The sequence below is a fragment of the Aptenodytes patagonicus genome, chromosome 14, assembly GCF_965638725.1.
Source record: "Aptenodytes patagonicus chromosome 14, bAptPat1.pri.cur, whole genome shotgun sequence".
NCBI lineage: Eukaryota > Metazoa > Chordata > Aves > Sphenisciformes > Spheniscidae > Aptenodytes > Aptenodytes patagonicus.
Window position 1 is genome coordinate 666,274 of NC_134962.1, and position 25,283 is coordinate 691,556.

Below are 25,283 nucleotides of genomic sequence, written 5' to 3' on the forward strand. Positions count from 1 at the left end.
GATCCTCTGCCTTGGTCCTTGGGATGGGCTGGATGCCCACCTGGGCCTGCTGTTATTAATTTAAGATAATTATTCAGCTTAATGTGCTGCTGCAGGCCAGCTCATTTTTGCTGTAATGCTGAGCAGCACAGAAAAGCCTTGGAGGTACGAGGATGGGTGCCATGAGTCTTAGCAGCTGTGGAGAATGTCATTGTAATTGGGGGGGAGATTAGAGGGTTGAGCTAATAGCAATGCGTTTTCTTAATGAAGCATTTGTAGGTTATGGACAGTGGGGTTTGTTCCCTGGTTTAACCCCTTCTGATTTTTTTGACCGTGGGTTAAAGTTCAGGGGCGGCAGCATTACTGTTGGCTTTTGGGCTAAATGTTTTTTGGGAGTGGGACGAGAGCGGCGCAGACCCCAGGCAGCACCCGTCGGGCTCCGAGCTGCTGGAGGCGATGGCGGGGGCATCTCACAAGGTGACGGGAGCTGGGTGGCTTTGTCTGGTTCATCTGTGAGCCCTCGGCAGGTCAAGCTACGCGTTCATTCCCCCTGCCCGCCCCGAGGTGGCCGTGTGCCAGCGGTGCCGCATGGGACACGAGGCGGCCCCAGGGGCTCGGGAGTGGTGGGAGATCTCGCGTACAGGGAGATGTTGAAACCTTCCCAAGGCAGGGATGGCCGGAGCAGCGCCGCGACGGGGAGCAGGAGCACAGGCCGGAGCACGGCTGGGAAGAGCCCCGATGTTTTGGGCAGGACGCAGGGCTGATGCACCCACTGCTGCCCGTGCTCTGCCTGCTCTGCAGGGACAGGCAGAGCTGCCTGTGCTCTGGGTGCCGGGCCAGGCTGCGGCACGGAGGCAGTGGAGCGTGCAGGGAGAGACCAATCTTCATCGCGCCTCTCGTTGGGTCATGTTTTCTTGTCTCTGATTGTAAACAGGTTTGACTAAAGAGGTAAATTAGAAGTTAATTAGAGGGAACATGATTGATGAGGCACTCTGGTGATGGGGAGGTAGGAAGCTCTGAGAGAAAGGAGAGGGGAGGGTGTTCTGCAGCAGGAGTGTCACCCTTCGCCCCCACGCTCCCCCATGCTCCCCCTTCCCTCTGCAGCGGGGCCCTGGGACGCAGTGTCGGGGGCTCTGCTCCCCCAGGGAAGCCCAAGGCTGCCCTGGGCTGAGGCCGGCTGCGGGGAGCAGCTGCTGCAGGAGGGGATATGAGCCCATCACCTCGGCATCTGGGCTCTGCGAGGGCACCGATCCGGGTCGGGTACTGGGCGCACAAGGCTGCTGAGCACTAGCAGAGGATTTGGGAAGCTTGAGAGCAGCAAGGCACAGGGGAGATGCTGTCTCCAGTTTGCAGGGCCATCGGCTTCCTCTGTGCTCCATGCGGGCTCTCGCGCCAGCGGGGTTTGCCCGGGCCAGGTCTTCTCCGGGACAGTCTGGGCTCTGCTGGGGCTGGGGCGAGTCCTGGGGAAGTTGGTGCAGGAAAGAGGAGGCAGAGGGATGGTTACACCAGCCCAGTGGTGGGTAATGGGGTGGGAGCCCCGGTGCAGGCAGGTGACGGCACCAGGGAAGGTGTCAGATCTCAGCTGCAGAAGAGCTGGTTTCCTCCTGCCGGGAGCAGCAGGAGCTGGCGGCACTTCCCCGCGGCCGCAGGAGACTGGCGCCGTCCTCGCCGCGTGTCTGAATCCATCTTCAGCTCCGCTCCTGGCTAAGCCTCTCTAAACGGGGAGAAATGAGTGAAAATCATGACTGAGGAATCTCTCTTGGCATCCCAGTAGAGACACCCAGGCTGCACTAAATACGAAGAGACACTGTCAAAATTGGGAAGCAAACCTTCAGCAGCACAAATAAGTCACTTAAACTATTGATTTTTTTCTAATATTTTTTTCTTTTAAGATCTGGGTTTCAGGGAAGGCTTTTCTCATACGGCAGTAAATAACCTGGAGGGGGTGGTTAGTTTGGGTTCTTGTTGTTTGTTGGTTTTGTTGGGGTTTTTTTTATATTTGATTTTTTTTTTTTTTGTCCTTAAAACAATGGTTTGGAAAGAGGGAACTGTTGCCGAAATGATTGACACCTGTGACAGCGGTTCTCTCCATTGGGAACCTGATGGTGGGTTCTGCAGAGGAGGAAGGAGTTAATGGACTGGAAATGGGCATGAATTGTTCTCTGAAGAAATAATTCTTTTCAAGTAATTTTCTTCTCAATTTTATGCTTTGGATAACCTTGCCCTGTGCGGGGGCTGCTCTGGGCAGAGACCTGTGACTCCCGAAGCCCTCACACAGTGGATGGAGGTTCCCACTGCCTTCCCCCGCACTGTGCCGGGACCCCTGGGCCATCCCCGAGCCAGGCAGGGGGACGGAGCCACCACGTTTCTGTGCCCCAGGGATGCTCTCTCCATCCATGGGGCCCCGGTGCTCTCCCAGCCGGGTCGTGCCGCCGGGAAGGGCTGTGCCGGTAGCGGCACGAGGAGCCTGCAGTGGTGCTGGAGTCTGAACCCAGCGGCTGGTGTGTCTGGGGCAGGGTTCCCTCCGTACCCAAAACCCTCTCCCGGGCCTGCCTCCCTGCTTGATTTATTCTTTTTAATTATTTTTTTGTTGTTATGGCGTGGTTGGGTTGTGTTCGCTCATCTGAGCTCCCACCCCGCCGCCTCCCCTGGCTGCTTCTCTACATCGGGGGTTTTCAAATGGGCGCTGTCTCCGTGGCTTATTGCGCCTGGGATGATTTGTGGAGGAGAATGTTGTAGTGCTGGATGTCAGTAGTGTTGTTTTCCTGCAGCGCACGCAGACCTTTGCAAATAATCTAATAATGCAGGAATGTCAAACTTCAGCTGTGGAAGGAAATCCTTTTATACAGGGATTGTCAAGTCTCTAAACAAGTATCAGAAATGAGTTCGTATCAATGTGGAGGGTGTTTATTCTGCCCGTCGGAGAGATGAACAACCCAATCCACTCTCCCAGGCAGCCGTGGATTTGAGCGTTGGCTCATGGACCTCGGGAGAACTCCATGCCTGGCCCTGCAGCTCATGGGGGTGCCGGACCAGCCGCCCTTGGGGGAGCGTTGGGGGCGAGAGCAGCTGCAGGCAGGGTGGGCAGGCAGCGGGGACCGGAGAGCAAACATCCCGCCGTGCCCCAAAGCAGGGGGTGCTGAGCCTCAGGGTGCCCCTGCACGCACCCTTAAAAGGGTGAATTTCAAAATAATGCATGAGGCAACCCTCAGCGCTTCAGTAGCTGTGGGGTTTTTTTGCTTGGGTTTTTTGTTCTTCCCTGGAAGCTGAAGATGCAGTTGCTGGGTAGCTCTGCTATCGAAAGAAAACACGGGGTTTGGATTGCGTCTGGACGAACGTGAGCGGCGCTTGGTTGCCAGCAGGAAGGACTGACCCTGTCTTGCTTTGGTTCTGGGTGTCCTTGGGGAGTGCTGGGCCGGGGCTGTGTCACCGGGGGACAGTCCCTGCACCTCGGCCACGGCAAGTGGATCCTCCCAGGGGGATCCTCCCAGCTGCCCGGTGGGGTCTGGGTCCTCCCAGGGCCCTGGTCAGGGTGATCCCCCAGGAGCTGCCGCTGATGTGGCTGGCCCCCCCCCCCCCCCCCCCCCCCTTTGAACCTCTCATCCAGCTCGTCACTGCAACCTCCAGCTCCGCAGGCTCGACTTTGCTGCCCAACAGATGGGCATCCCAGGGAAAACGCGCACGCAAACCTCATGGGCGCACGAGCTGTGATCGCGGTGGACGTGGTGCCACTGGGGTTTTTGTGGTGTTGCTGCGTGGAAACGGCCACTGGATTCCCCCATCTTGCAGATGCCCACCCTGAGCAGAACCGATGGCACACGCAAAATTAAATGTTAGTCAGAAAACCTGGTGCTAACGGAGATAAGGAACGTTTCATCCTTGACAGTGCGTCCCTGGGCATGTTCGGCTGGAACAGGAGCCCTGCAAGGGAGGTGCCAGCTATTTCAGAGCAATAGTGAGTGTGCAGATAAGGGACCTTGTTACACAGCGAGCGCTGGCCCCTATCTGGTCTGGGAGCCGCTGGCTCTGCTCTCGCTTCTGTGTGCGAGCGACCTTCCCTCCTATCCCTGTCAGACACACAGGGGTTCATCAGGGCTGTGTGGCTGCAACAGCAGACAGCATCTGCTCTGGGCCTTTTCACTGATGAATTAAAATTGAGGAGGAAAATGAAACCTTCCAAGTGCATCCGAGACGCACGGACACTTGGCTCTTCCCGTTCCCCCAGTGCTGGGCCCCTGCACAGACCCGGTGTCCGTTTGTCATCCTGCTGTGGCGGCAGAAAATCAGCTGAAAATGGGACTTAATTCAGGCTCTGCACCTGGAGGTGTTCCCAGCTCCAAGAGGAATTTATGCTGTCTTTGCTTCCTCGTGGCATGATTTAAATATCTCTGATGATACACTGGAAGACCCGGGCAGGTTTCAGCCCCTGAGGTGCAGTCACGCAGCCTCAGCACCCGCCGTCCTGGCTGGCTGGTGGGGGCTGTGCCGCCCCTCGTGCTGGGGGTGCAGGAGCTGGGCCTGGGACAGGGACCCCTGCCCACGCCTGGGATGCGCGGTCCCTGCTGGGTGACATCCCTGGCTCCTGCTCCGGCTGCGCCCGTGGGTGGGTGCTTTGCAAAGTGGGGCTGTCAGGTCTGAGGGGGCACCATTTGTAGATGCTGTTTCAGCGTGGGTTCATTCAGGTCCCCTCGCTGGCTGGTGGCAGAGGAGGGACCCCGGGCCATGCAGCAGCCACAAGACTGGACTGCCCGAACCGCGGGGCTCACTCATGCTTGGCCTTTGCTGCTTTTTCCTGTTGCACTTGACCCTGTACGTGAACCCCGTATTTTGGTGCACGGGTGTTTTGCCTCCACATGTGACTCTGGGTGATCTGATGCTCTTGCTTTGCTCAGGATCCAGCCCGGAGCCGCTCCCCAGAGGCAGCCGTAGTTGCTTGCCAGTTCCTGGCCAGGGGGGCTGTGTTCCACCATCCCGGGGGGGGGGTGTTGCTGGAGCCCGGTGCTGGCCCAAGGGCAGGGTCTCTCTGCTCAGAGCACAGAGTCCGTCCCTGGGACCCCGCCGTGACGGTTGGGCACGGGGGCTGGTGACTCCCGAGCTCCTCCAGCATCCTCCTCCCGCTCCTTCCCAGTGCCAAGCGGCTGCCGCCGGCTCCTGGGAGCTTTCCCTTGGGAAGCCCAGAGCCCTTCGCTGCTGCTGCTCTTTCGCTGTCCCAAAGCGGGACCCTCTGAACCCAACCAGCCACGGCTGCCGGGCGCCCGGCTCTTCCATTACCGCTGCTCCCTCCTTCCCCCAGCTCTTAACTCTAGAGGGAGTAATGAACTTGGGCAGAGATCAATGCTCTCTGCTCTGCTCTGATCTGGGCTTTATTCTGACATGAGGAAAACACTGCAGCAGGTAGAACTTTTTTAAAACTATTGATTTGTAACGCAGGTACGAGACAGTGCAGCTCCTGCAGTCGTGCGCGGGGCTCTTCCCGGCCGAGCCGGGGGACCCTGCCTCGCAGGGCGGTAATGTGAAAAATACTCCTGCTCTTTCTGCTGGAGGAACCCTGCTGAGGGAAGGGCGAAGAAATACAGATTGTATTTTCAAGTCCAATTTAAAGAATCTCTTTGTAGCAAGCGTCTGTCATCTCATGGCAGAAAACACCTGAAATAATCTGATTTTTACTGTTTAGCTAGAGAGCAGATTGCGATGTAGCACACAGATAATACCGTGCGAGTGAAGTCTGCATCTGTGCCTTCCCTCCAGCGACGAAGCTTGGTGTTTAGGGTGGAGATATACTGCCTTCGGGCTCCTTTTCACATTTTTAGACTTTTCAAAATAGCCGTGTAAACGGTATAGGTCACGGTGCCATGGTTCTGATCTGCTGCGAGGCGCAGGTCTGGGGAAACACTGGTGATGTCGCTGGATTTGGCCTCTAGATTTGTACAGCTGAAGGGAGATCAGGATCTTGCCCCCTGTATTAAACGCTTTTTGTGGCAGGAGCAGGTTTGCTGTTCCCAGCCTGGCAGGGTGGTTGCACGGAACAGCCTTTCCCCCGCCGGGAGGGCTGATTTTGGGAGCTCCCTGCCTGGCTGTGCTGCGACCAGCAACGCCCCGGCCAGGCCCCGAGGGCGGGTTTGAGCCCACACCTGCCCAGGCTCCGGCTTTTTCATTTTGAGGCGAATCTTGCGCGGTCTGGGGCAGCGATCCCTTAATGTTTAAAAAGAAGGAGCAAACCACCCCCGGACACGCCATTTTGCTCGTCTGTGCAGCGGGGGGGGCGGGGGGCGCAGCTCCTGTCCCCCCCTCCCAGGGCTGCAGCAGGAGCCCCGGGGGGAGCCGGCCAAGGGTGCAAGAGCCCGAGTACCGCTCCCTAATTATCCGATCCTCTTCTTTCCCTATAAATCATTTATTTTCCCTGGCGGGAGGGGCGAGGTGCATCCACCGGCCTCGCTTCCCGCGCCGCCCGGGGGGTGAAACGGGGGGTGGCGGGCGCTGCTCCGGGCACCGCTCCCCCGGGCACCGCTTCCACGCCCCCCCCCCGGGCACCGTACCGGGCCCGTCCGGGCGGAGCCGCGCGCGGCGGCGGGCGCTGTCCCGGGTGCTGAAGCCGCCTCCGCCGGGGGGGGGCGGGACCCCGGCGGAGAGACCCTTCCGCGCGTGGGCCCCGTGGGCGCGGGCAGGGTGGTGCGCGGGGCCCCGCGTGGGCGCGGCGGTTCGGGGGGGTCCCGGCAGGGCGGTGCGCGGGGCCCCGCGTGGGCGCGGCGGTTCGGGGGGGCCCCGCGTGGGCGCGGCGGTTCGGGGGGGTCCCGGCAGGGCGGTGCGCGGGGCCCCGCGTGGGCGCGGCGGTTCGGGGGGGCCCCGCGTGGGCGCGGCGGTTCGGGGGGGTCCCGGCAGGGCGGTGCGCGGGGCCCCGCGTGGGCGCGGCGGTTCGGGGGGGGTCCCGGCAGGGCGGTGCGCGGGGCCCTGCGTGGGCGCGGCGGTTCGGGGGGGCCCCGCGTGGGCGCGGCGGGCCCGGCCCCGCCCCGCGCAGTTTAGGAATGAACCGTGGGAAAAACTTTGGGGGTGTGCGCGGGGCCGGGATCCCTCCGCCGGGCGGGGGAGGCTCCGGGCGAGCCGCGGCACCGCCTCGGCGCGCGGCGCCCTCCGCGCGAGGGAAGAGCTCCGCAGCGCGGCGGCGCCGGGACCGCGGCGCAGCCCCGGGGACAGGGCTCGGCCCGGCGGCGCCGCCGCCCCCGGGACGGACGCGCCCGCGGCAAGATGGGCGCCCTGGCCCTGGCCCTGGGGATTTTCCACTACCTGGGGCTCTACCTGCAGCTCGGCGCCGCCTCCCGGCACCCCCCGTGGGACGCCCCGGCGGCGGGCAGCGGTGAGCGCGGGCAGCGGGGCGGGCGGCGGGCGGCGGCCGGGGCGGCGGCGCGGGATCCGGGGGCTCCGGCGGCGGCTGCCCCGGGGGGGGGCCGGCTGCGCTCGGAGCGCTCCCGGTGCTCGGTCCCCCGCGGTGCCGGTCCACGGCGCTGCCGGTCCCCGTGGGCGCCGGTCCCCGGCCGTCTCGGCCGCCCGGGGCTGGCGGCGGGTCGGGGCGGGCCCTGCCCGGGCAGCGGGACGGGTGGCGGGGGGGGGGATCCCGGTGCCCGCGGCGGCGCTGGGCTCCGCCGCCGCGGGCAGCACCGCGTCGCGGTCCGTCAGGCCGGCGGCTCCGGGGAGCTGGGAGCGGGGGGCGGCCCGGCCGAGCCGGGGCTGGGCTCCGCCGCTCCCGTCCCTGGGGCCGGCCTGGGCTGCCGAGCCCGGGGGGGCTTTGCACGGTGCGTCCCCGTGCGCACCCCCGTGCAAGCGTGGAAGTGTGCGTCCCCGTGCAAGTGTGCATGCCCGTGCACGGCGCCGCGCACCGTTGTGTGCTGCCACACACCGCTGGCAGCGGGAGCGACTCTCCCAGCGAGCGCAGCGAGGCTCCTCTCCGTCTCCCGTTCCCCGCCTGCCGTGGCTCCTCTGCCGGCTCCGGTGCGCCGCGGGTTGGTGGGTTGGCGGTGCTGCCAAGCCCGGCCGGGGTCCGGCCGGGGGCTGGGAAAGGGGAACCTCTTTCTGCAAACCCCTGCGAAAAAGTCTCTCCTAGCATGGGGGACCGTTCCCGCCCGCGGGGTGCCGAGCAGGTGACGGGAGACAGAGCCCCCTCGGAGGAGAGCGCCGAGACCCTCCTTGCTCTCTGCGGGGTGACACGGGCGGGTTTAAACCTGAGCCCAAGGAGTGACCGCGGGGTGCCGGCTGGGTGCCCGGTGCCTGGATCGCAGCCGTCCACCTCGGATGGCGCCGGAGCTCCCGGCGTGTGGAGGGGAGCTGCTCTCTGCCCCGAGGAGCCTCCAGGCACGGGAAGGCTCGGGGCCATGCCAGTGCCGGGGAGGCGCGTGGCATCCTGCAGCGATGCGGTGCGTGGGCCAGCGGGTACCCGCCTGCACGAGGAAGGGATGATCTGCCTTTGCGTTGGGGGGATAAAGGCAGGAAGGTTTCCGGACTTGCCAGCCTGGCGTGCCGGAAGGAGATGTGGGCGAAGAGCCTCCATTAGCCGCTGCTGCTCCCCTCAGAAATTCAGCAATAGGCAAATAAATAGTGAAATGGTCGCTGTGAGGGAGCAGGGAGCCAAGGAGAAGAAATATTCTGGGAGGGCGAGTGCACTTCGGAGCCACATTACAGCTTGCTACGGCGAGCAGTTCTGCAGCAACTCACTTAATCACAACAGAAACCTTTATTAACGCTACTGAAAAGCAGTGAATAAGTGGGTCATGTATAATAAGCCATTTGTGTTCAGGTGAATACCAATTTGATAAAAGCTGTGTGTGCTGAAAACCTGTATAAATTGCTGTTTAGCAGATCGGAGATTGATCATTTCATTACTCGCTGGTACTGCTTTCCCTCCGCACCGCAAGAGCCTGGCGGGTCGGGGGAGTGGAGCAGGAGAGGGACCAGGGCTGACGGGATGGATTTGGCCGTGGCCAGCAGGGTGGGCAGGTCCTGCCAGGCTCTGCCCATAGCAGGCAGTGTCCGGAGCTCGCCGCCATCTCTGCCCGGTGCAGGCGGCCTGGAGGAGCCTCTGCTGTGCCACGAGGGTCTGGCACAGCCCTGGAGCGCGTTCGCTGTTATCTTTAACTTGTCTGCAGCGGATGCAGTGAGGGAGTTGGACGGGAGCAGGGCACACTCCGCAGGCGTCGGCAGGTGGCTGTGAACACCTCTCGGGTGAGGGTGGCTCCCCCACCCTGCCTCCCTGCAGGCGTGAGCAATGTGCCTCCACTCACATGGCAGCCAGGGCTGCTCGGGGAGGGAAAAAGTCTCAGTGAAAGAAAGTCCTTTCCCTGCCCCCACAACAAAGGCTCTGTCTCCAGCGAGGATGGAGCGAGGATCGGCTCTGTCTGCCCCTCTGCCCCCAGGAGAGCACCCGAGCCACAGGATCCCTCCTCGCCATCCTTCCCCTACCCACAGCGCTGCCTCTCGCCTCTCCCCTCCTCTCCTCAGGCTGGCGCCTTCAATTATTCATGCCCCCCGTTGCAGACAGCCTGTGCACGCTGGGCTGGTGCCATCGTCTTTCAAACCAGCACTAGCTGGGAAGCTCCAGCCGCCTTCCCAGCCTGCTGGCTCCCGGAGCAGGGCAGGGAGAGCCATTCGGTGAGCAGCTTGCATTCCCGAGGAGGAGAAGCCTGGCTCCTTCCCTGCATCGTTTGCAAGCGTTAGTGTCTCACCGTCAATAAAGCTGCTGTTGAAAGGCTGAAGGCTGAAGGGAGCGGTGCCCCGGCTCCCCAGGGTGCTGCCCTTCTCCTCTCTCACACACCCCAATGATTATTCTATCAATTACTTTCATAAACACTTTGCATTCTACCAGATTTTTTCATGCTTCCTGATGGGAATTCTCCACCCGATGTGTTTTTCCTGCTGCTGTTCGTGCAGTCATTCAACACAATTACTTCTGACACCTCTCCTCATCAAATGTCTGTGCTTTCTTTTCCCTTGAAGAAGCTGACAGACGACGGGCCAGACACTGGGAATTATTACGTTAGGACAGTGACAGCTAATTTTAATCATAACGTTCCCTGTGAGCGAGGCAGCAAGTCAAACGAACAGCCGGTGCGGCTGCGCGCAGTCCGGGAGCCGTGGGCAGTGCGGCGGTGCCGGGGCGGGGAGCGGGGACCCAGAGGGGGCCAGGGAGCTGGCGGCTCCACTTCGCTCCCCCCCTTCAGCAGATGCTGCTGCCAGGGCCAGGCGGGCGCCCAGGCGGGGACCTGGTCGGGTGCTCTTCCCACTGTGGGTGCTCTGGGATTTTGGTTCGCAGTGCGAGAAGGACTCGTGTGCCTCAGGACGGACAGCCCTTCCTGGCCCCATCTGCCAACAGCTCTTCCTGTGTCCGGGCTCCTCTTTGTGGCTGTTTCCCCTGGCTGCAGGTTTATCTCCCACCTGGCTGCCCCCTCGGCGTGCGGCTGGGCACCGGGGCCATCGGCTGGGCTCGGCCATGCCGGATGCGTTGGTGCCTCGCATCATGTGCTCCGCACGGAGCTGCTCCGGGACGAGCCCACCGGTTGTGGGGCAGGCAGAGCTGGGCAGGAGGGCACTGCGCCCGTGAGCACTGGGTGCTAATGGCTCTGTAGGACAGGCGCCGGCACCGTGCACGGCGTGGGCAGCTCTCTCTGCAGCGGCTGCTGGTGTTTTGGGTGCTGGGCGTGAGACCGGGGGGGCTGATCTCCAGCAAAGTGAAGCTCCTGTCTGCCTCATCCCGGTTCCTGCCTGCTGCCAGGTGCCCTGCCTACTGGGAATCATCCCCTGGCAGACACCAGCACCAAAGCGCGTGGCGGCTGAAGGATGGCTGCACAGCGCTGCCGAGGGTCCCACTGGGAGCCGTCATAACAGGCCATTTTAGGTTTTTGCTACTTATACTATCAAATAACTGCTCCTCCTCGTTCCCCTCAGGAGGGAATTGTCTGAGAACCACAACTCCCTGGGAGCCAGCTGGGAGCAAAGTGAGTCCTCTTGCTTGTGGAAAGCTCCTCGTAGCCGGGGCCGGACTGGGGGAGCATTCTCACCGCAGGCATCTCTTCTGCCGTGGCGGTAAAACCTGGGCAGCGGGGAGGCTGCTGGGAGGGCAGGAGCTGGGGGGCAGCCCAGCCGTAATGGTTCACTGTTAGAAATACTGGCAGGTTTCAAGGTTAATTCCAGCTCCCTGGCAAGGTGAGCTCTGGCCTGATCACAATCACTGAATTAGGTGGAATTTTTTTTTTTGTTTTTAATTTATGCTGCAAATTTGAGCTAAGTCTGCTGCTAATATGATAGTAAATAGTAGCAGAGAAATGGCACTCCTGTCCCCAGCGTGCCGGTGGGAGCCCTCCCGTCCCCGGCTGGCGTTTGCGGCACTCCAGCCTGGGGCTTCCCTTGGAAAGGGCAATTGCAGGATTGCTGGCAGAGAGCAGCGCTCCTGCGGCACCAGGGCCAGGCTGCGAGCGGCTTGGCACTGGCTGGGTGCTCACTGAGCCGGCACCCGCCAGCAGAGCCAGGAGCTGCCTGAGTGGGTCTGTGGCCGGATCCATCCCGGGCTCCAGCCCTGGCCCTTGTCCCATCCCTGCCAGCCGCTCGCTGCCGAAGCCCTTCGCCCCGGCACAGCTGCTGGAGTCAGAGCTGCCTGCCCTGCTCTCACCACTGACGCCGGCTGTCATGCCGCTGTGTTTATGCATTGGTTTGTGGCCGCGATGTGTTTTTGGTGACCCGGGGTCAGCATCCCTGATTGCAGGCTTGTCAGGAGGAGATTCATTCACAGATGTTAATGGGCAGATGGGAAGAGGAGGGAGGTTTTAGCCCAACCTGTATAGCAGACGCCAGCAACCCTCGTGTCCCCGCTGTGGGGACAGCGTGGGCCCGGCACAGCCAGCGTGCTGGAGCAGTACCCGGGCTTCTGCTCCCAGGTCCATCTAGGGGGATGCCTCCTGTGCCTGCTGATCTCCTAGGGTGACTCCTGCGTGGGCAGCCTGTGCAGAGGGGTGGAGGGGCCCCGTGGCACTGAGGACGGTCTGTCCCTCCCCGGGTTACTGCCTGGTGCATGTGCTGGGATGAGCCACAGGCACCTTTGCTGCAGGCTGGACATCGGTGCCTCTGCAGCCGAGACTATCCCTGTCCATCAGCCCGGGGGGGACCTGGGTACCCGGGGAGGGGAAGGCGCCGTCGGCTGCGGTTGCTGTCAGATGCGTTTGCTTTTCCTGCAATGGTGCAGGCGCATGGGGTGGCACAAACCCAGCGGGTCAGGGAGCCAGCCCTGTGCTGGGGACGCAGGGCAGGGTTTGCGTGGACTCGCCAGCGGGCAGGAGCAGGCCCTCAGCAGCTGTCCCTAGGGAGGTCTGGGCACTGCCAACAGCCCTGGCGCCGAGCTGGAGAGTGTGGGGACGGGGCAGGGACGGCTGTCTCGGCAGCTCTGCAGGGTCCCCTCTGTGGGATCTCCATGCACCCGCTCTGCAGCCGGCGAGGAGGGAGTGGCTCGGCTCTCCTGGCAGCGCCGGCTGCTTTCTCCTGCCTCTCATTTTGCCCCATGGTGGCGGGGGGGCCCTGGCGGCATCTGTGCTGGGAGCTGCCGGCGGTGGGGAGCCGGTGTGAGAGCGGTGCAGCCCCCAGGGCAGGTGGGTGGTGATGGCAGCACCGACCTGCCGGTGCCCTTGGCAGGTCTGGGTGCTGGTGGGGACCAGCTTGCCTGGACGTGGCCTGGGGGGCCAAGCTGTTGGTGGGACGCAGCTGCTTACACTGCTTCGGGCCAGGCTCCATTGGAGCTGCCGGGGGCATGCTGGGGCTGGGGTGCTTCTCGCCCCAGCGCGGACCCAGGGCTGCAGTGGCCATGGCCAGAGCCGGTTCCCTTCCCGCCATGTCTCATGGCACACTCCTGCTGCCGAGGCGCGGGGAGGGGGCTGCCGAGGGAGCGGATGATGGGAGCGCGAGGCTGAGCTGGCAATTAGTCCTCCGAGTGTCTTGACTCACCGAACCATAATAAACCATGAATTATGACTGGGAGCTTTGTGAAAGGAAGAATAAGCCACACTCGATCACAGCCCACGGCATAACAGCGGCAGCCGGAGGGAGGGACGAGGGGCGGCAGAGGCTGCTGGGGCGGCAGAGGCTGCTCCGGCAACATGGTCCTGCACCTGCCTGCCCCAGGGCCTCCTGCTCCCCTGAGGCCAGGGGCTTCCCAGCCTCCCCCAGCCCCTGTCCCTGCCCCGTGCAGGACGGGGCTAGCCCCCGTCACCACGTGCCGCCCCTCCAGCCCAGCTGCGGCTCTGGTGAGGGGCTCCTGCTCGGTTAGGCAGAGAAAGGAGCGTCTGATTGACCAGTGCTGTAATGGTTCAGTGGGGTAAATAACTCACAGAGCAAGCGCGAGCACTAACTAGGTGATTAACATGCATTTGCAAATGTCCAATACATATTTAATCGCCTTCCAATGTATGTTTACACAAACATTAACCTATCTGCATGCCCACATCGCTGTTTAAGCCGTGGCCGTCCCAGCAGCTGGTGGTTGGTGCCTTGTGTGGGCCGTGGCGGGGGGGGGGGGGGGGGGGCTGGGAAAGCCAGCACGGCTCCTTGCAGGGCTCCACCAAAACTGCGGGCAGCGGGCAGGGTCCTGGCCAGGCTCCCGGGGGGTGCGTGGCCTCAGGTGCTCCACAGGGCAGGGGCTCGGGGGGGGGGGGGGGGGATGCTGGGAGACGGCGGGTCATTTTCTGGCGCCCCGGGGGCAATGCACAACCTGGCCTTGCCCCTGGCACGGGGCGGGTGGGGGGCCCCCCCTTCCCCGTTGGCTGCTGGCAGCCCTCCTGCCCATGCTGAGCGGGGGCCGCGGTAATGAATCCTGCCCGCCGTGAGGAGGGAGCGTGGCAGCCTGTATATCTCCGGTTTATGAGAGCACCAAGCTGTCCCAGCAGGCGTTTTCAATTCCGTTTATCTGTGTTTCCCCATTGAGTTCATTTTATTTCCCCTGATTTTTGTTTCCTGGAAGATTTATTGATCCTGATTTTCTCAGTTTATGACAGGTAGCAGGCCATAAAGCACGCGGAGCAGCCAGCCCGTCACCGGCTCCCTCCCTTCTGCTGGGAGGACGCAGCACCAATGTCAGCGGCAGGGAGAGGGATGGTGCTGGGCAATGGGGGGGGCCGAGGTGGGCAGGGGGCCGGGGCGCTGATCGGCTCTGGCGGCTCGGCTGTCCCCTGTCCCTGCCGGTGGCGTCAGTGGGAGTGGGGTCCGGGCAGCTCAGCCACCCTGGTGCAGGGTCCGTGCCTGGCCGTGGGGCTGCTCATGGCTGGGGGCTGCCCGAGGGGGGGCCCGGATCTCCTCTGCCCGGGTCCCTGCAGAAGGGCAGGGCTGGGGCTGGGGGGTGCAGTGAGGCCCATCCCCAGCACGTCACCTCTGCCCGGATGGCCGGGGTCCACGGCATCCACTGGGGAGGACGCGTGGTGCTGCTGGAGGGATGGGGACCGGCCCCTCTGTCCCTCCCCAAAGGTGTCCCCTCCCGGCAGCCCTGCGGTGGCAGTGGGCTGGGGGGGGGCAGGGGGGGCTCTGCGGACACACACTGCCCTTCTGCCCCACTGCCACAGCCCCCTTCCAACTGGCCTCCAGAGGGTCCCCAAACTGCCCATCACTTCCAGAGGCCGTTCTGAAGTGCCGGCGCCAGCTGCCAGTGCACTGCCCGAGCAGAGGCAGGGCCGTAACAGCCCTCATTAAAGCAATTCTTTATTTTACCTTTGCCAGCAGCTGCGGGTCTGACGCTCCTGCCCTTTGCTTTGGCATCTGCCGCTGCTCGGGGCGGCAGGGTCGGGCCAGCTGTTGCTCGGGAGCCCGGTTGTGGACCGGTGCGTGGGAGGGAGGGTGCCCGGCAGACACGGCTGTGCCGGGGCTCCGGCTGCAGCTTGCACCGGGCCGAGCCATGGCTGAGCTGGCCACGGAGCTGCGTGTCAGCTCAGCGCGAGGGTGATTTTTAGCACGCCCTGCAAAAGCACAGTTAAATGCTCCCACTGGAGTTCAGCCGCTCTGCGAAAATCTGAGCTCTCGGCTTCCCAGGTGGGGACTGGCTCCACAGCCCACCCCGATACTGACCACGTACCGTCCTGTGCAAAGGCTGCGCAGGTGGCCGTGGACCGGATAGACCAAGAGACATCTGCTCCCAGCAAAGGAGTGACTTGGTGACACTGGTCACTTGGTCCCGCAAACACGGAGCCCTGAGATGCCTCTGCCTCCTCCTCACCTCACCAAGGCACTCCTTCCCCGATGGCTCAGCCCCGGCTCTCCCGGGCAGCTCTTGCAGCGAAAGGGCTTCATTGCCCCCTGGGAGCTGCCGGCCCCCTCCGTCAGACCCCGCTCATTTTTCGACAGGGGCAGGAGAGATGAACCGTCCCCAGGTATCTCCTTTCTCTCACTGACCTGTCACCTGGAGTTTCTCTGTCCATCCGTCTGTCTCTCATCTATCTGCTCTGCCATGCCGCTTTCTCCTTTGCAGAAGCATCCGTCCCTATCTCGCTGCACCTCCCCCCAGGCTCTGGGTGCTCTGCCCAGGACGTGGTGACCTGCAGTTATTAGGAGCCTTTATTGCTTTTCCCTGTAATACTTCAAATGGTCTTTCCCAGCTGAAAAGCAGCGAGGAGGTGACCCATGTGCTTCCAGCCCCAGGCTGCCCTGCTCGCCTGAAACTCATCCGTATTCGGGAAGTGGAAATCCCCCAGCAGCCGGGTGATGAGCTGGCCTGGCCTGAGCCCGCTCTCCTGGCACCTCTCCTGGGCCATCCACCACGTCCTGCTCTCATGGTGCCAGGCGGGACTGTCCTGCCGCGACTCTGGGGCTGGGGACTGCGCTGGTGGTGGCCCGGCTGCCCCTTGGCCGGGGTGTCCCAGGGTGACTGTTGGGGCCGGGGGGGTCAGCACAGCCCAGCACCCTGTGGACACGAGCTGCACGGGCATCCCCTGGCACTGGGGTCCTGGAGCCCCCTCCCCGCATAGGGACTGGGGGTGGGAAGCTGGGATGGAGGGGGAGGGCAGTGAGGCAGAGGAGGGGATGAAGGGCTGGGATGCGTGGAGAGGGATGTGGGGGGATGCAGTGGGATCTGCGGTCCTCACGGAGGCCGTGGGATGGGGCTCCCAGGACAGGGGCTGCCTCACGGTGGGGCCGGACGCTGTGGGGCTGGCGGGTCCCCAGCAGGACCTGCCCTCCTTTGGATGCACTTTGAGGCAGTCAAGCCCTGGGGTTAATTAATACATACGCTTCCCAATTAAAATCTGAAAGAAAGAAGGCGCTTGATTCAATCAAGCCTTTTCTCCACTCATCTGCCAAATTCCCATCTGTGGGAGCGGATTTTAATTGTGTTCAGAGTAATTTGGACATGGCTGGAGCCCTCAGGCTGTTGCCTCTGCTCCGCACGCCCAGCCAGGACTGCAGGTCCCAGGGGGCTGGTGCGGGGTCTGCCAGAACCCTCTGGCTTTGGCCATCGCTCCTGCCATCAGGAGTCCTGCGGAGCAAAACCCCGATCCTGGGCCGCAGTCGGGGAATGGGTGGGCGAGTGTTGGTTAACGGCTGGACGTGATGGCCCTGGTGCCGCTGCGGCAGGAGCACGGATGAGCCCTTTGCCATGTGCTGAGGAGCAGCTGGCGCCGGGCAGCGCCGGAACCTCCTGCTCTTCCCGCAACCTTCAACCGTCGGAGCTGTTCCCTGGCCCGGGATTCCCTCTGCTCTCTGGCACGGAGCCCACGTGGCTGCCGGTGCCGGGGTCCCGGGTGAATGGGGATGTGGGAGCCGTGCTGGGAACACTGCCGGGAGAGCAGGGCTTGTTAAACCCCTTGCATTTCCCTCAGTTCCCCTGCTAAGATGGATTAAAGGAAAGTGATAAGTATATGGGATTTCCATGCGTCCAGAGGGACGGGGAGATATTAAAGGTATTAACTTTTCTGTCTGGGCTGATAATCATTCGCTTTCAGAGGGGATCAGGGCTCGGTGACAAGCCCTGGGGAGCTGCACGCTGCTCCCGATGGGACGCGTGTCCCAGGGGGCTCCGGTGGCACCAGAGGGACCCGCACGGCGACTTTGAGCCGGCAGCACCGGCAGCATGAGGTGGCTGGCAAAGAGGAAGGGCATCTGGCGCAGATACAGTGGGACCCTGATCTGGCCTCCGTGACCCGTCCGGGCCGGGCACCAGCCACTGTGGCTCATGGCAGGGCAGGGACGGGCAGGGCTGGCCAGCCCCACGCTGGCGCAGATTCCAGCTGGACCAGGTTCATCCCAGTGCCGCCGCCAGCCCCGAAGCAATGCAGTGGGGACAGGGCAGGTGGCCCCCGCAGCCCCTGCCCCTGCCTGCAGCCCCTGCCCGCCTCTGTGCCGAAAACAGTGGCAGGGGAGCGTGGGGAGGCTGGCAGCCCTGGGCCTGGCCATGCTGGCATGGAGGGGCTCAGCCCCCCGTCCCCGTGCCGTGCCGTGCCAGGGAGAAGCCACCGCAGATTGTGACAATAACATTTGCTGGTGACCTGCATGCCGGGGCTGTCTTTACAGAGGAACAATAATCTCTCCAGAGGAGATGAAAAGAATTCTAATTACATCTCCGAATAATATTTGTTTTGAGCAAGGAAAGCAAACCATATGGCATGTGGGAGACTGTTTGGGGCCGCATTAAACAAGGATTTGTTTTTCATTTATGCTCTGATCTAAGCCGAGATGTGATCATGCTTTATTTATTTATTTATTTATTACATCTTGGAGGCGCGTGGGGGTCCCATGCCCACTCTGGGGCGGGGGGTCCCGGAGGGCGGTGTGGGAGCGGGGGGGCCAAAGTCTCCTGCTCCCTGCCTTTCCTCCTGCTGCTTTTGCAAAGTGCCGGGGGGGGGGGCCGGGCGGCTCTGCCGGGCTGGGGAGGGGGCACTGGGGTGGGTGGGTGGGCAGCTGGGGATGGGAGGGGTCCACCTGCGTGGCAGGGACCTGTCTTCTCCGCCGAGGGTGCCAGGTCTGTTTGGCCGGGGAAGGGTCTGGGTGCTCCTGGTGACCCTGCTCGTGTGGCTGGCGGCACTGTCCCTCGCCGTGGTGGTGGCGGCGGTGGCGCATCCCTGCAGGCGCCCGCAGCCCTCGCTCTGTCTCCTGCAGCCCTCTTCACCGAGACCCCCCATGACATGACAGCCCAGGCGGGTGAGGATGTGGAGATGGCGTGCTCCTTCCGAGGCAGCGGCTCCCCCTCCTACTCCCTTGAGATACAGTGGTGGTATGTCCGCAACCACAAGGACTGGATGGACAAACAGACGTGGGCTTCCAACCAGGTAACACCCCTCATTCTCCCCCTCTGGCAGCGTGCTGCTGGGTGCAGCGCCGCCAGGCAGAGCCCTTCCCCATGCTTGCCCGGGGGGTTCGCTTGCAGCAGCTGTTGGGGCTCAGGGGGGACCCTATCCTGCAGCAGTGTCCCCAGCGCTCACCCAAGTTGCAAACAGCGGGGTCTCGCCCCACTCCGCTTTGTGCTCACGGGCAGAGAGGAGCCTGGGGGTCCCACAGTGCAGGACCATGCATGGGGTGCGCGGCATCTGGCTGCACCGAGGATGCTCCAGCATGTGGGGCCGGTGAGGCCGGGCTGTCCTGGTCGCCCTTCCCAATTAGCCGAGGGGCCACGTGGCCCATCCCCTGGGACTGAGCCCAGGCAGAAGCTTTGTCTTTGTGCTTGTGCCTTCTCCCATCTCATCACGAACTCATCCCCTTGCATCCATCCCCGCGTCCTCTGCCCCCCCCGGCCCTCCCTTGTTTTCCCCATTTCCGTGTGTATCAGTCTCAGCAAACAGCTGTCTCTTTATTTCTCTTTCTGTTCACACAGAGATAAGGGCCAAATAATGGGAAGGCAGCTTTAGGTATTTTAATGAGCCTTTATTATTGTGTCTTTGGCAGAGCTGCTACTGGTATTACCATAAATTGAGAGAAGCATCGGGGAAGTGCTGCCGCTCAGGAGCACTGCTGGGGGGCCAGGGGGGCTGCAGGGGTGAGGGGTGGCAGGGCAAGGGGTGGTGGGGATGCCCGGTGTGGGGAGCGGGCATGGCAGCAGGCTGCGTGGTGCAGCGGGGACCCCGGACGCCTGGGCCCTGGTGCTGCTGGTGGCTGCCGAAGGGGACCCAGGGTGCTGCCCGTCTCTCTAGCTGATTCGGGAATATTTATGGTAATTGGGGCAGGTGCTTGCTGTGAAGGGGCCGGGGTTGCTGGGGACAGGGATCACTGCCGCAGTGGCGATGCTGCGGTGAACAGGTCTCCACCCCCAGCCCCGGGTCGCAGGGAGCACCCGCTGACAGAGCTGAGCTGTGGCGGGGACCCGCGGGCGAGCACCCCATCCTCCCTGGTGCTCGGGTGCTGCTGTTCCCTCCCCTTCCCGGCTGCCCTGCGTGGCTCCCATCTGCCCTGGGTGCCCGGGTTTGCTGGGGCTGAGCAGCCCCCTTCTCCCTCCTCCTCCTCGCTCAGGGCAGCCTTCCTGGGGGTGGGCAGGGGTCCGGTGGGCTGCTGCCTCCTCCCAGCTGAGCTGATGGTTTCTCTTCCCTCTCTGGTCTCTCTCCCCATCCCGCTCTTCCCAACAGCTGAAAGCATCGCTGCAGGAGGAGCCTGGGAAGGACGCAACAAAAATAAGTGTGAGTTTGGCTAATGCTTCTTGCAGGGGCTCCGGTCGAGGGCTCGGCTGGAACATTTCCCTGTGATGCTGACACTCAGTGTTGCACAGAGCTCGGGGGGGGGGGGAAGGTCTCCTGGGCAAGACCGGGTGCCCTGGACGAGGCATCTCAGGAGGCGGGGGGCGGTGTGCTTGTCCCACCGGTGCTGCCGTGTTGCGGGCTGGCGATGCTGGCGTGGGTGGGCTGGATCCGCCCCAGCCTCGGCGTGGGGAGCAGCCAGGGTGAGGGGTGGCTCCCCTGTCGCCCCCCCCCAGCTGAGGGTCGCAGCCTGGACCGTGAGCCCCGTCCGGCTCCTGTCGGCATCTGAGGGACACGTTTACGCTAAAGAGAAAATAATCTAATTTACTCACCGGATTAGCATCCCAAAGCCATTTAGGCTCATGTGAACAGAATGAGGAGACACTAATCAGTTAAATAAAATAAATGGTCTTGGCCTCCTGCTGTCGGGCGCGTGCCCCCCCCGCTGCCGCTGGCCCTCCTCACCTTGGGGGACTCTGCATTTGGGGGTGCCACAGAAATGGAGCAATATTGGAAAGTGCTTCCCACCGTTGCCCCTGCCCTGGCAGCCTCTTCTGGCTCTTCCGTTTTTCCCTCGCTGAGTGAGGGGGGACGGGGCTCGCCACGCACCCACAGCTCCCCAGGGCCAAGGGTCGCCCGTGCCCAGGATCGGTCCCTCTGCCCAGCTCTCATCCCCGGGGGATGACAGAGTGCTGCGGCAGGTGAAATGCCAAAAAGCTTCACAATGGAGGGCATCGCCTCTCATCTCCCATCTGTGGGGATCAGCGCGTGTAGATTCTCTTGCTGGTAATGAATCCCCCCCGGGGACCGTATCCCCTTTGATCTATTTGCATCGTGGCTCCCCGAGGTTTCAGCCCCGTTTGCCACCATTCCTGTGATGGGCACCACGATGTGCCCACAATCCACGTCCAAACCCCAGCAGGTGCCTTCAGGATCTGTCTCTCGCTGGGGTGCTGCAGCTCGCCGCCCCACAAGCAGCGAAGCGCTGGGACTGCTGCTGGAGCAGCCAGAGCCTGGGCGCTCCCAGCCCCTGGGGACGGTCTTGCCCACCGCGGGCAGCAGGAGCTGGCAAGAAGCTTTGCAAAACACTGCTTGCACGGCTCGGGAGTGCTGCTGGACCCCCCCTGTGCCACCCGAGCCCTGCCCCCAGGGCACAGCGCTTTGCTCCCCGCGGTGAGGATGTCGGGGTCCTGGTGCCCAATGCTGACTGGGGGCTGCAGGCAGTTTGTGGCTGGGGGCCGAATCCTGCGCCGGGCAGGGACGCGTGGCTGGGAGCTGTTGCCATGTTAGAGCCAAGGGAACGCAGGTCCTGCGGCACGGCCAGCGCAGCCACATGGAGCCCGGCCGGGGCGGCAGGAGGAGCTGAAGCAGGTGCCGGGGCTGTGGAGCCGTTCCCAGGGCCAGTGCTCCTGCTCCGCTCAGCCATGGCATTTTTCAGCATAATTAGGCAGTTAATTGCAGGCCAGAATGTAATCGATGTATGTGCATGTGTAACCAGGATTTATTTTGAAGCGCTTGGGGTGCGACGCTTCTGCCGTCTCCTCCAGATCAAGCCAGCAGGGAGAGGCTTGAGTTTTAAATCTTTTATTTTTTGTTATTTTAAATGTCCTTGATTATTAAGTGTTTACGGAATGGAGGAGATAAATGAACACGGGCGAGACACCACCACGAGCGGTTCTGATAAAATGTGCGTTACAGCCACGGCAGCAATTGACTGAGAACAAACGGCAGTGTCAAACAATGCGAGACGATGTAAATCATACACAGAAACCACTGTGTCAGGAACCCCCTTGGCCATTTTTTTTCCACCAAAACACACTTGGTGCTGGAGGCCCCGGCGCCGACTGCCCGGAGCCACCTGCGCTTTGCGGAGATGTGGAGAGGGAAACCGCTGGCGCCCTTTGCTGTGCGGTAGCAAATACGACGGGTCTGCATTTATTTTTTCCCTCCTCGAATTCTTTAAACCCACTGTTTTGCCACCAAGCAGCGGCGCGTTGCAGTGCCGAGCTGGGGCTGGGCACCGCCGCGGCCGTCTGTCCGTCCTGGCCCGCGCGAGGGTCTCTCCCCCGGTGTCTGCGGGGCAGTGCGGGTTGTCACTGCCCTGCCCGAGCCTGTGAAGCCGTGAGCGTTATGACCGATCATAAAATTATCCCTCCCGCTCATAACCGAGCCATGGGCTGAGGCTCAGTGACCTGCTGGGCAGCGGCTCCACGGCCGCCGGCAGCACCAGCAAATTGGGGGTTTCTTTTATTAGTTCTCAATTTCCCAACCATTAATTTCGGTAAGTGTTCTTCTGACACAAAGGAGTTCTGAAGCTCTTTTCCCGTGATGGCCTTGGCACCCTGGCACGCTCGCACCAGGGCCTGGCAGCTCGCCTCCCTCCCACCCTGCAGCCCCCGTCCGCAGCCCCCACCGTCCCTGTCTGCCCCCTGCCCCGCCTTGGGCGCAGCTCGGAGCCTGCCTTGTCCCGTCCTTGGAGAAACAGCCCTGCCGTGGGACCGGACCCCCCAGACCCCCATCCCCGGCACCGCAGGATCGGTGCTCACAGCTGCACGTGGGCTCTGGGCAAGCCCAGACCCGCCCTTTGGGGTGGCCCCGGCCACGACGTGCAGCACCGGCCGCCTCTCAGCAGCCCACGGTGTGCAGGGTGGCCAGATGCAGCTGCTCGCGTGTGCTCACGTGTGCTTGCATGTGCTCACATGTGCGTGTGTGTGCAGGCACTGGCTGCCCCGGTGGCTGTGGTGGCTCAGCCCGTCGGAGGGGCCGGTGACGGGGCCCCCATCCCCGCGCTGCCACCCGTGTTTTGGTGCTGCCTCCTTTGCCTTTTGGGCCGGGAGTTTGCAGCTCTTTGATTGCAGCTCCCAGCCCCATTTCTAAACACCATAAAATCTTCAGCTAACAAATGCAGCGGCAAGTAGAAAAATGGCCTTTGCCATCCAGCGTGATTATAGGGAACAGAGCCAGGGGCCTTGGGGCGGGTTATAAATCTGATTTATTGACCCAGCCCAACAGCAGCCACAGCTCTGGCTAGTGAGTAAGTCTTAAATTTCATTGGGTGATAAATACTGAGAGTGAATCAATTTGGTAGAAAAGCTAATTAGCCAGCGTGGTTCTGCATCGATCTCCGAGCCCCACGCGGCCGGGCGTGTGCTGGGGACTCCATCACCCCACAGCCCGGGGCTGGGGCCGGGGTCTCCCCGCGCCGACTGCCTGGCTTTGCCCTCCTTCGCCGCGTCCTCCCCAGCACGTGGCTGGGGTGCGGCGTGGTGGCACGCGGTCGGGGGTGGCACTGACCCAGGTGTCTGGGGCCGTGGGGGTCCTGGGGGCCGCCTGACCCCCCGTCTACTCCACCGCAGGTGGTGAAGGTGGTCGGCAGCAACATCTCCCACAAGCTGCGGCTGTCGCGGGTGAAGCCGGCGGACGAGGGGACGTATGAGTGCCGGGTGATCGACTCCAGCGACGGCAAGGCACGGCACCACAAGGTGAAGGCGTACCTGCGGGTGGAGGCGGCGGGGGGCGTGGGGCACCCCCAGGACACCCAGCTGCGGGGCGCCCCGCTGCTGGACCCCGCTGTGCCAGGCTCAGCCCATGTGCATCACCATCACCACCACCACAAAGCCGGGAAGGAGCTGAAGAAGCGCTCGGCAGACACCTCCTGTGTGCTGTAGGCGGGCGGTCCTGGGGGGATGCTGGAGCCCCCCGCTGCCCCGGACTCAGCGGAGCCGGTGAGGGTCCCACGCCCCCCACCAGAGACTGGCCCCACCGCCCTGTCTCACCCACCACCCCTTCCTCCCACTGGCCACTGCCGGCTCGGTTTCTTCCCCAGCCCTGTGGCGCAGCAGTGCCAGGGCTCGGTGTGGGAGCAGGACCGAGTCCGCGCTGGGGGGGCATCGCTGGGACCGTGCCCAGGGCACATACCCACACATGATGGTCCCCATCCCCACTGGCCCCATGCGGGTGGGTACCCCGCTGCTTGCTGCCACCTGCGGTGCCACGGGCCGTGTTGCGCCCCAGCTTTGTGTGCCCGGCGGAGGCCACCCCTGCCCGCAGGACCGTCCCTGCCCTCCCTTGTGCTTTGCAGAACCAACTGTCCATTCCCGTAGGAGTCCCAGTTTAGTTGCTCTGTTCCAGCCCCGCAGCGCGTATATAAGTTCCAGCATCCATCTTATAGACCGTGTGTATCACCTCTCCCTGCCCCTGCCTGCCCCAAAGCTGCCCCAGCACGTCAAGGCCTGAGCTCAGTGGAGGAAGGACGGCACAGCACGGCACGCTCCCAGCACGCTCCCCAGCACAGCTGTGGTGCTGCGGGCTGTGCCGCGGCATCGCCCAGCCAGGCAGCTGCCCATGGCCCGCGTGTGCCCGGGGAGCCGTGCTGTCAGAGCTGGCCTGCTTTCACCCATTGCTCCTCCCAGCCCCTTGCATTTCACAGAGGAAGGGGGGCTCGGCCGTCAGCTCCGGCTGCCATCGCTCCATCCCTGCTGCCCATGCCAGTGCAGCTCTCGGCCCGCCACTCCCGGCCGAGCTCCCCTTCCTCCTGCACCACAGCACCGTGCCGCCCCGGGCAGGGTCCAGCTCACGGGCTCCTGCACCGCAGTGCAAATGGCAGAGCCCGTCCCTGGTGCCCCTGCGGGTAAACACTGCTGCTGGGGATGGGGCTGCGGGGAGGGAGCGGGGGGTCCTGGGTCTCCCCATCCAGGTGCCAGGCGCTGCTGCCCTGCCCACCGCTCGCCCACACCGCCACGCCTGCCGCCACCAGACCTGCTGCAGCTAATAAAGCTCTTTAAATGAAGCCTCTGCGGGTCTGCGGTCTCTGTCCCTGGCATGGTGAGGGGACGTGGCTTTGGCACTGTCTTGGCTGAAAAGGGGCACAGCTGGGGCTGCCCCTGGGGGCTGCTGGGCTGGGGCCTGGTGGGGATGGGGAGGGGATGGGGACCGGGACGGGGATGGGGATGGGCATCATCACCTGCAGCTGAGGGCTCAGAGCATTTAAAAGCTGCAGCTGTGGAGCTGGGTGGGAGCTCCCTGCCCTGCCTGGGAGCTGGGTGGTGCTGCCCTGTGGGTGCAGGATACAGCCGGGTCCCAGGTGAGCGGGGGCTACTCCACACTGTGGCCGTGGGGTGCTGGGTACAGCAGGGAGGCTGGGTGGGCTGCTGGGGCTCTGGCCCCTCTCCATGCTGCCAGGTGCCAGCCCTGACCCCTGCCTGGGCTCCTGGAGCAAAGGCCTTGTCTCTGGCTGGGCGGGAGGTTGGGGTCCCCAAAGCAGGGGTGCTGGCTGCCCCCTAGAGCTGGGCTCTGCCCCACCCATAGGAGAGGAGCTCCCAGCATCGGCAGTGCCTGGCTTGGCCCCAGCTACCAGGAGTCCCCTGGCTGCTTTGCAGCTTATTAATTCCCGGAGCTCGGTAGCACTCACCTCTCGCTTTGCTGATATGAAACGATTTGTCATGTGTTAGAGTAACAAAAGCAAAAGCCACTGGCCTGATGTCAGCCAGCGCCCGTGGCAGAGAAAGGGCACAGTGTGGCTGGTGACTGCGGGACGCAGCAAGAGTCATGCTCTGCTTTGCTGCCTGCTGTGGGTCTCACCTGCAGAGCCACGGTCTCAGGGGAGCAAATGGCACAGGAGCCTGTAAACGCGCAGGGTAC

General features: G+C 63.1%; 1 protein-coding gene across 1 annotated transcript; it reads left to right on the forward strand.

The window, feature by feature from the left end:
- Positions 1-7,167: 7,167 nt before the first annotated feature.
- Positions 7,168-24,432, forward strand: VSTM2L (V-set and transmembrane domain containing 2 like). Its single transcript, XM_076351759.1, has 4 exons — positions 7,168-7,330; positions 18,079-18,248; positions 19,536-19,586; positions 23,000-24,432. The coding sequence occupies exons 1-4, from the start codon at positions 7,222-7,224 to the stop codon at positions 23,309-23,311; spliced, it is 642 nt and encodes a 213-aa protein (XP_076207874.1). The 5' UTR covers positions 7,168-7,221; the 3' UTR covers positions 23,312-24,432.
- The last annotated feature ends 851 nt before the right edge of the window (positions 24,433-25,283 follow it).

What these genes read in the sequence shown, in the direction of transcription:
- VSTM2L (XM_076351759.1), top strand. Translation starts at nt 7,222, where the DNA reads ATGGGCGCCCTGGCCCTGGCCCTGGGGATTTTCCACTACCTGGGGCTC. An exon ending in AGACGTGGGCTTCCAACCAG is followed by an intron (nt 18,249 to 19,535) that starts GTAACACCCCTC and finishes TCTTCCCAACAG; the next exon opens with CTGAAAGCATCGCTGCAGGA. An exon ending in AGGACGCAACAAAAATAAGT is followed by an intron (nt 19,587 to 22,999) that starts GTGAGTTTGGCT and finishes ACTCCACCGCAG; the next exon opens with GTGGTGAAGGTGGTCGGCAG.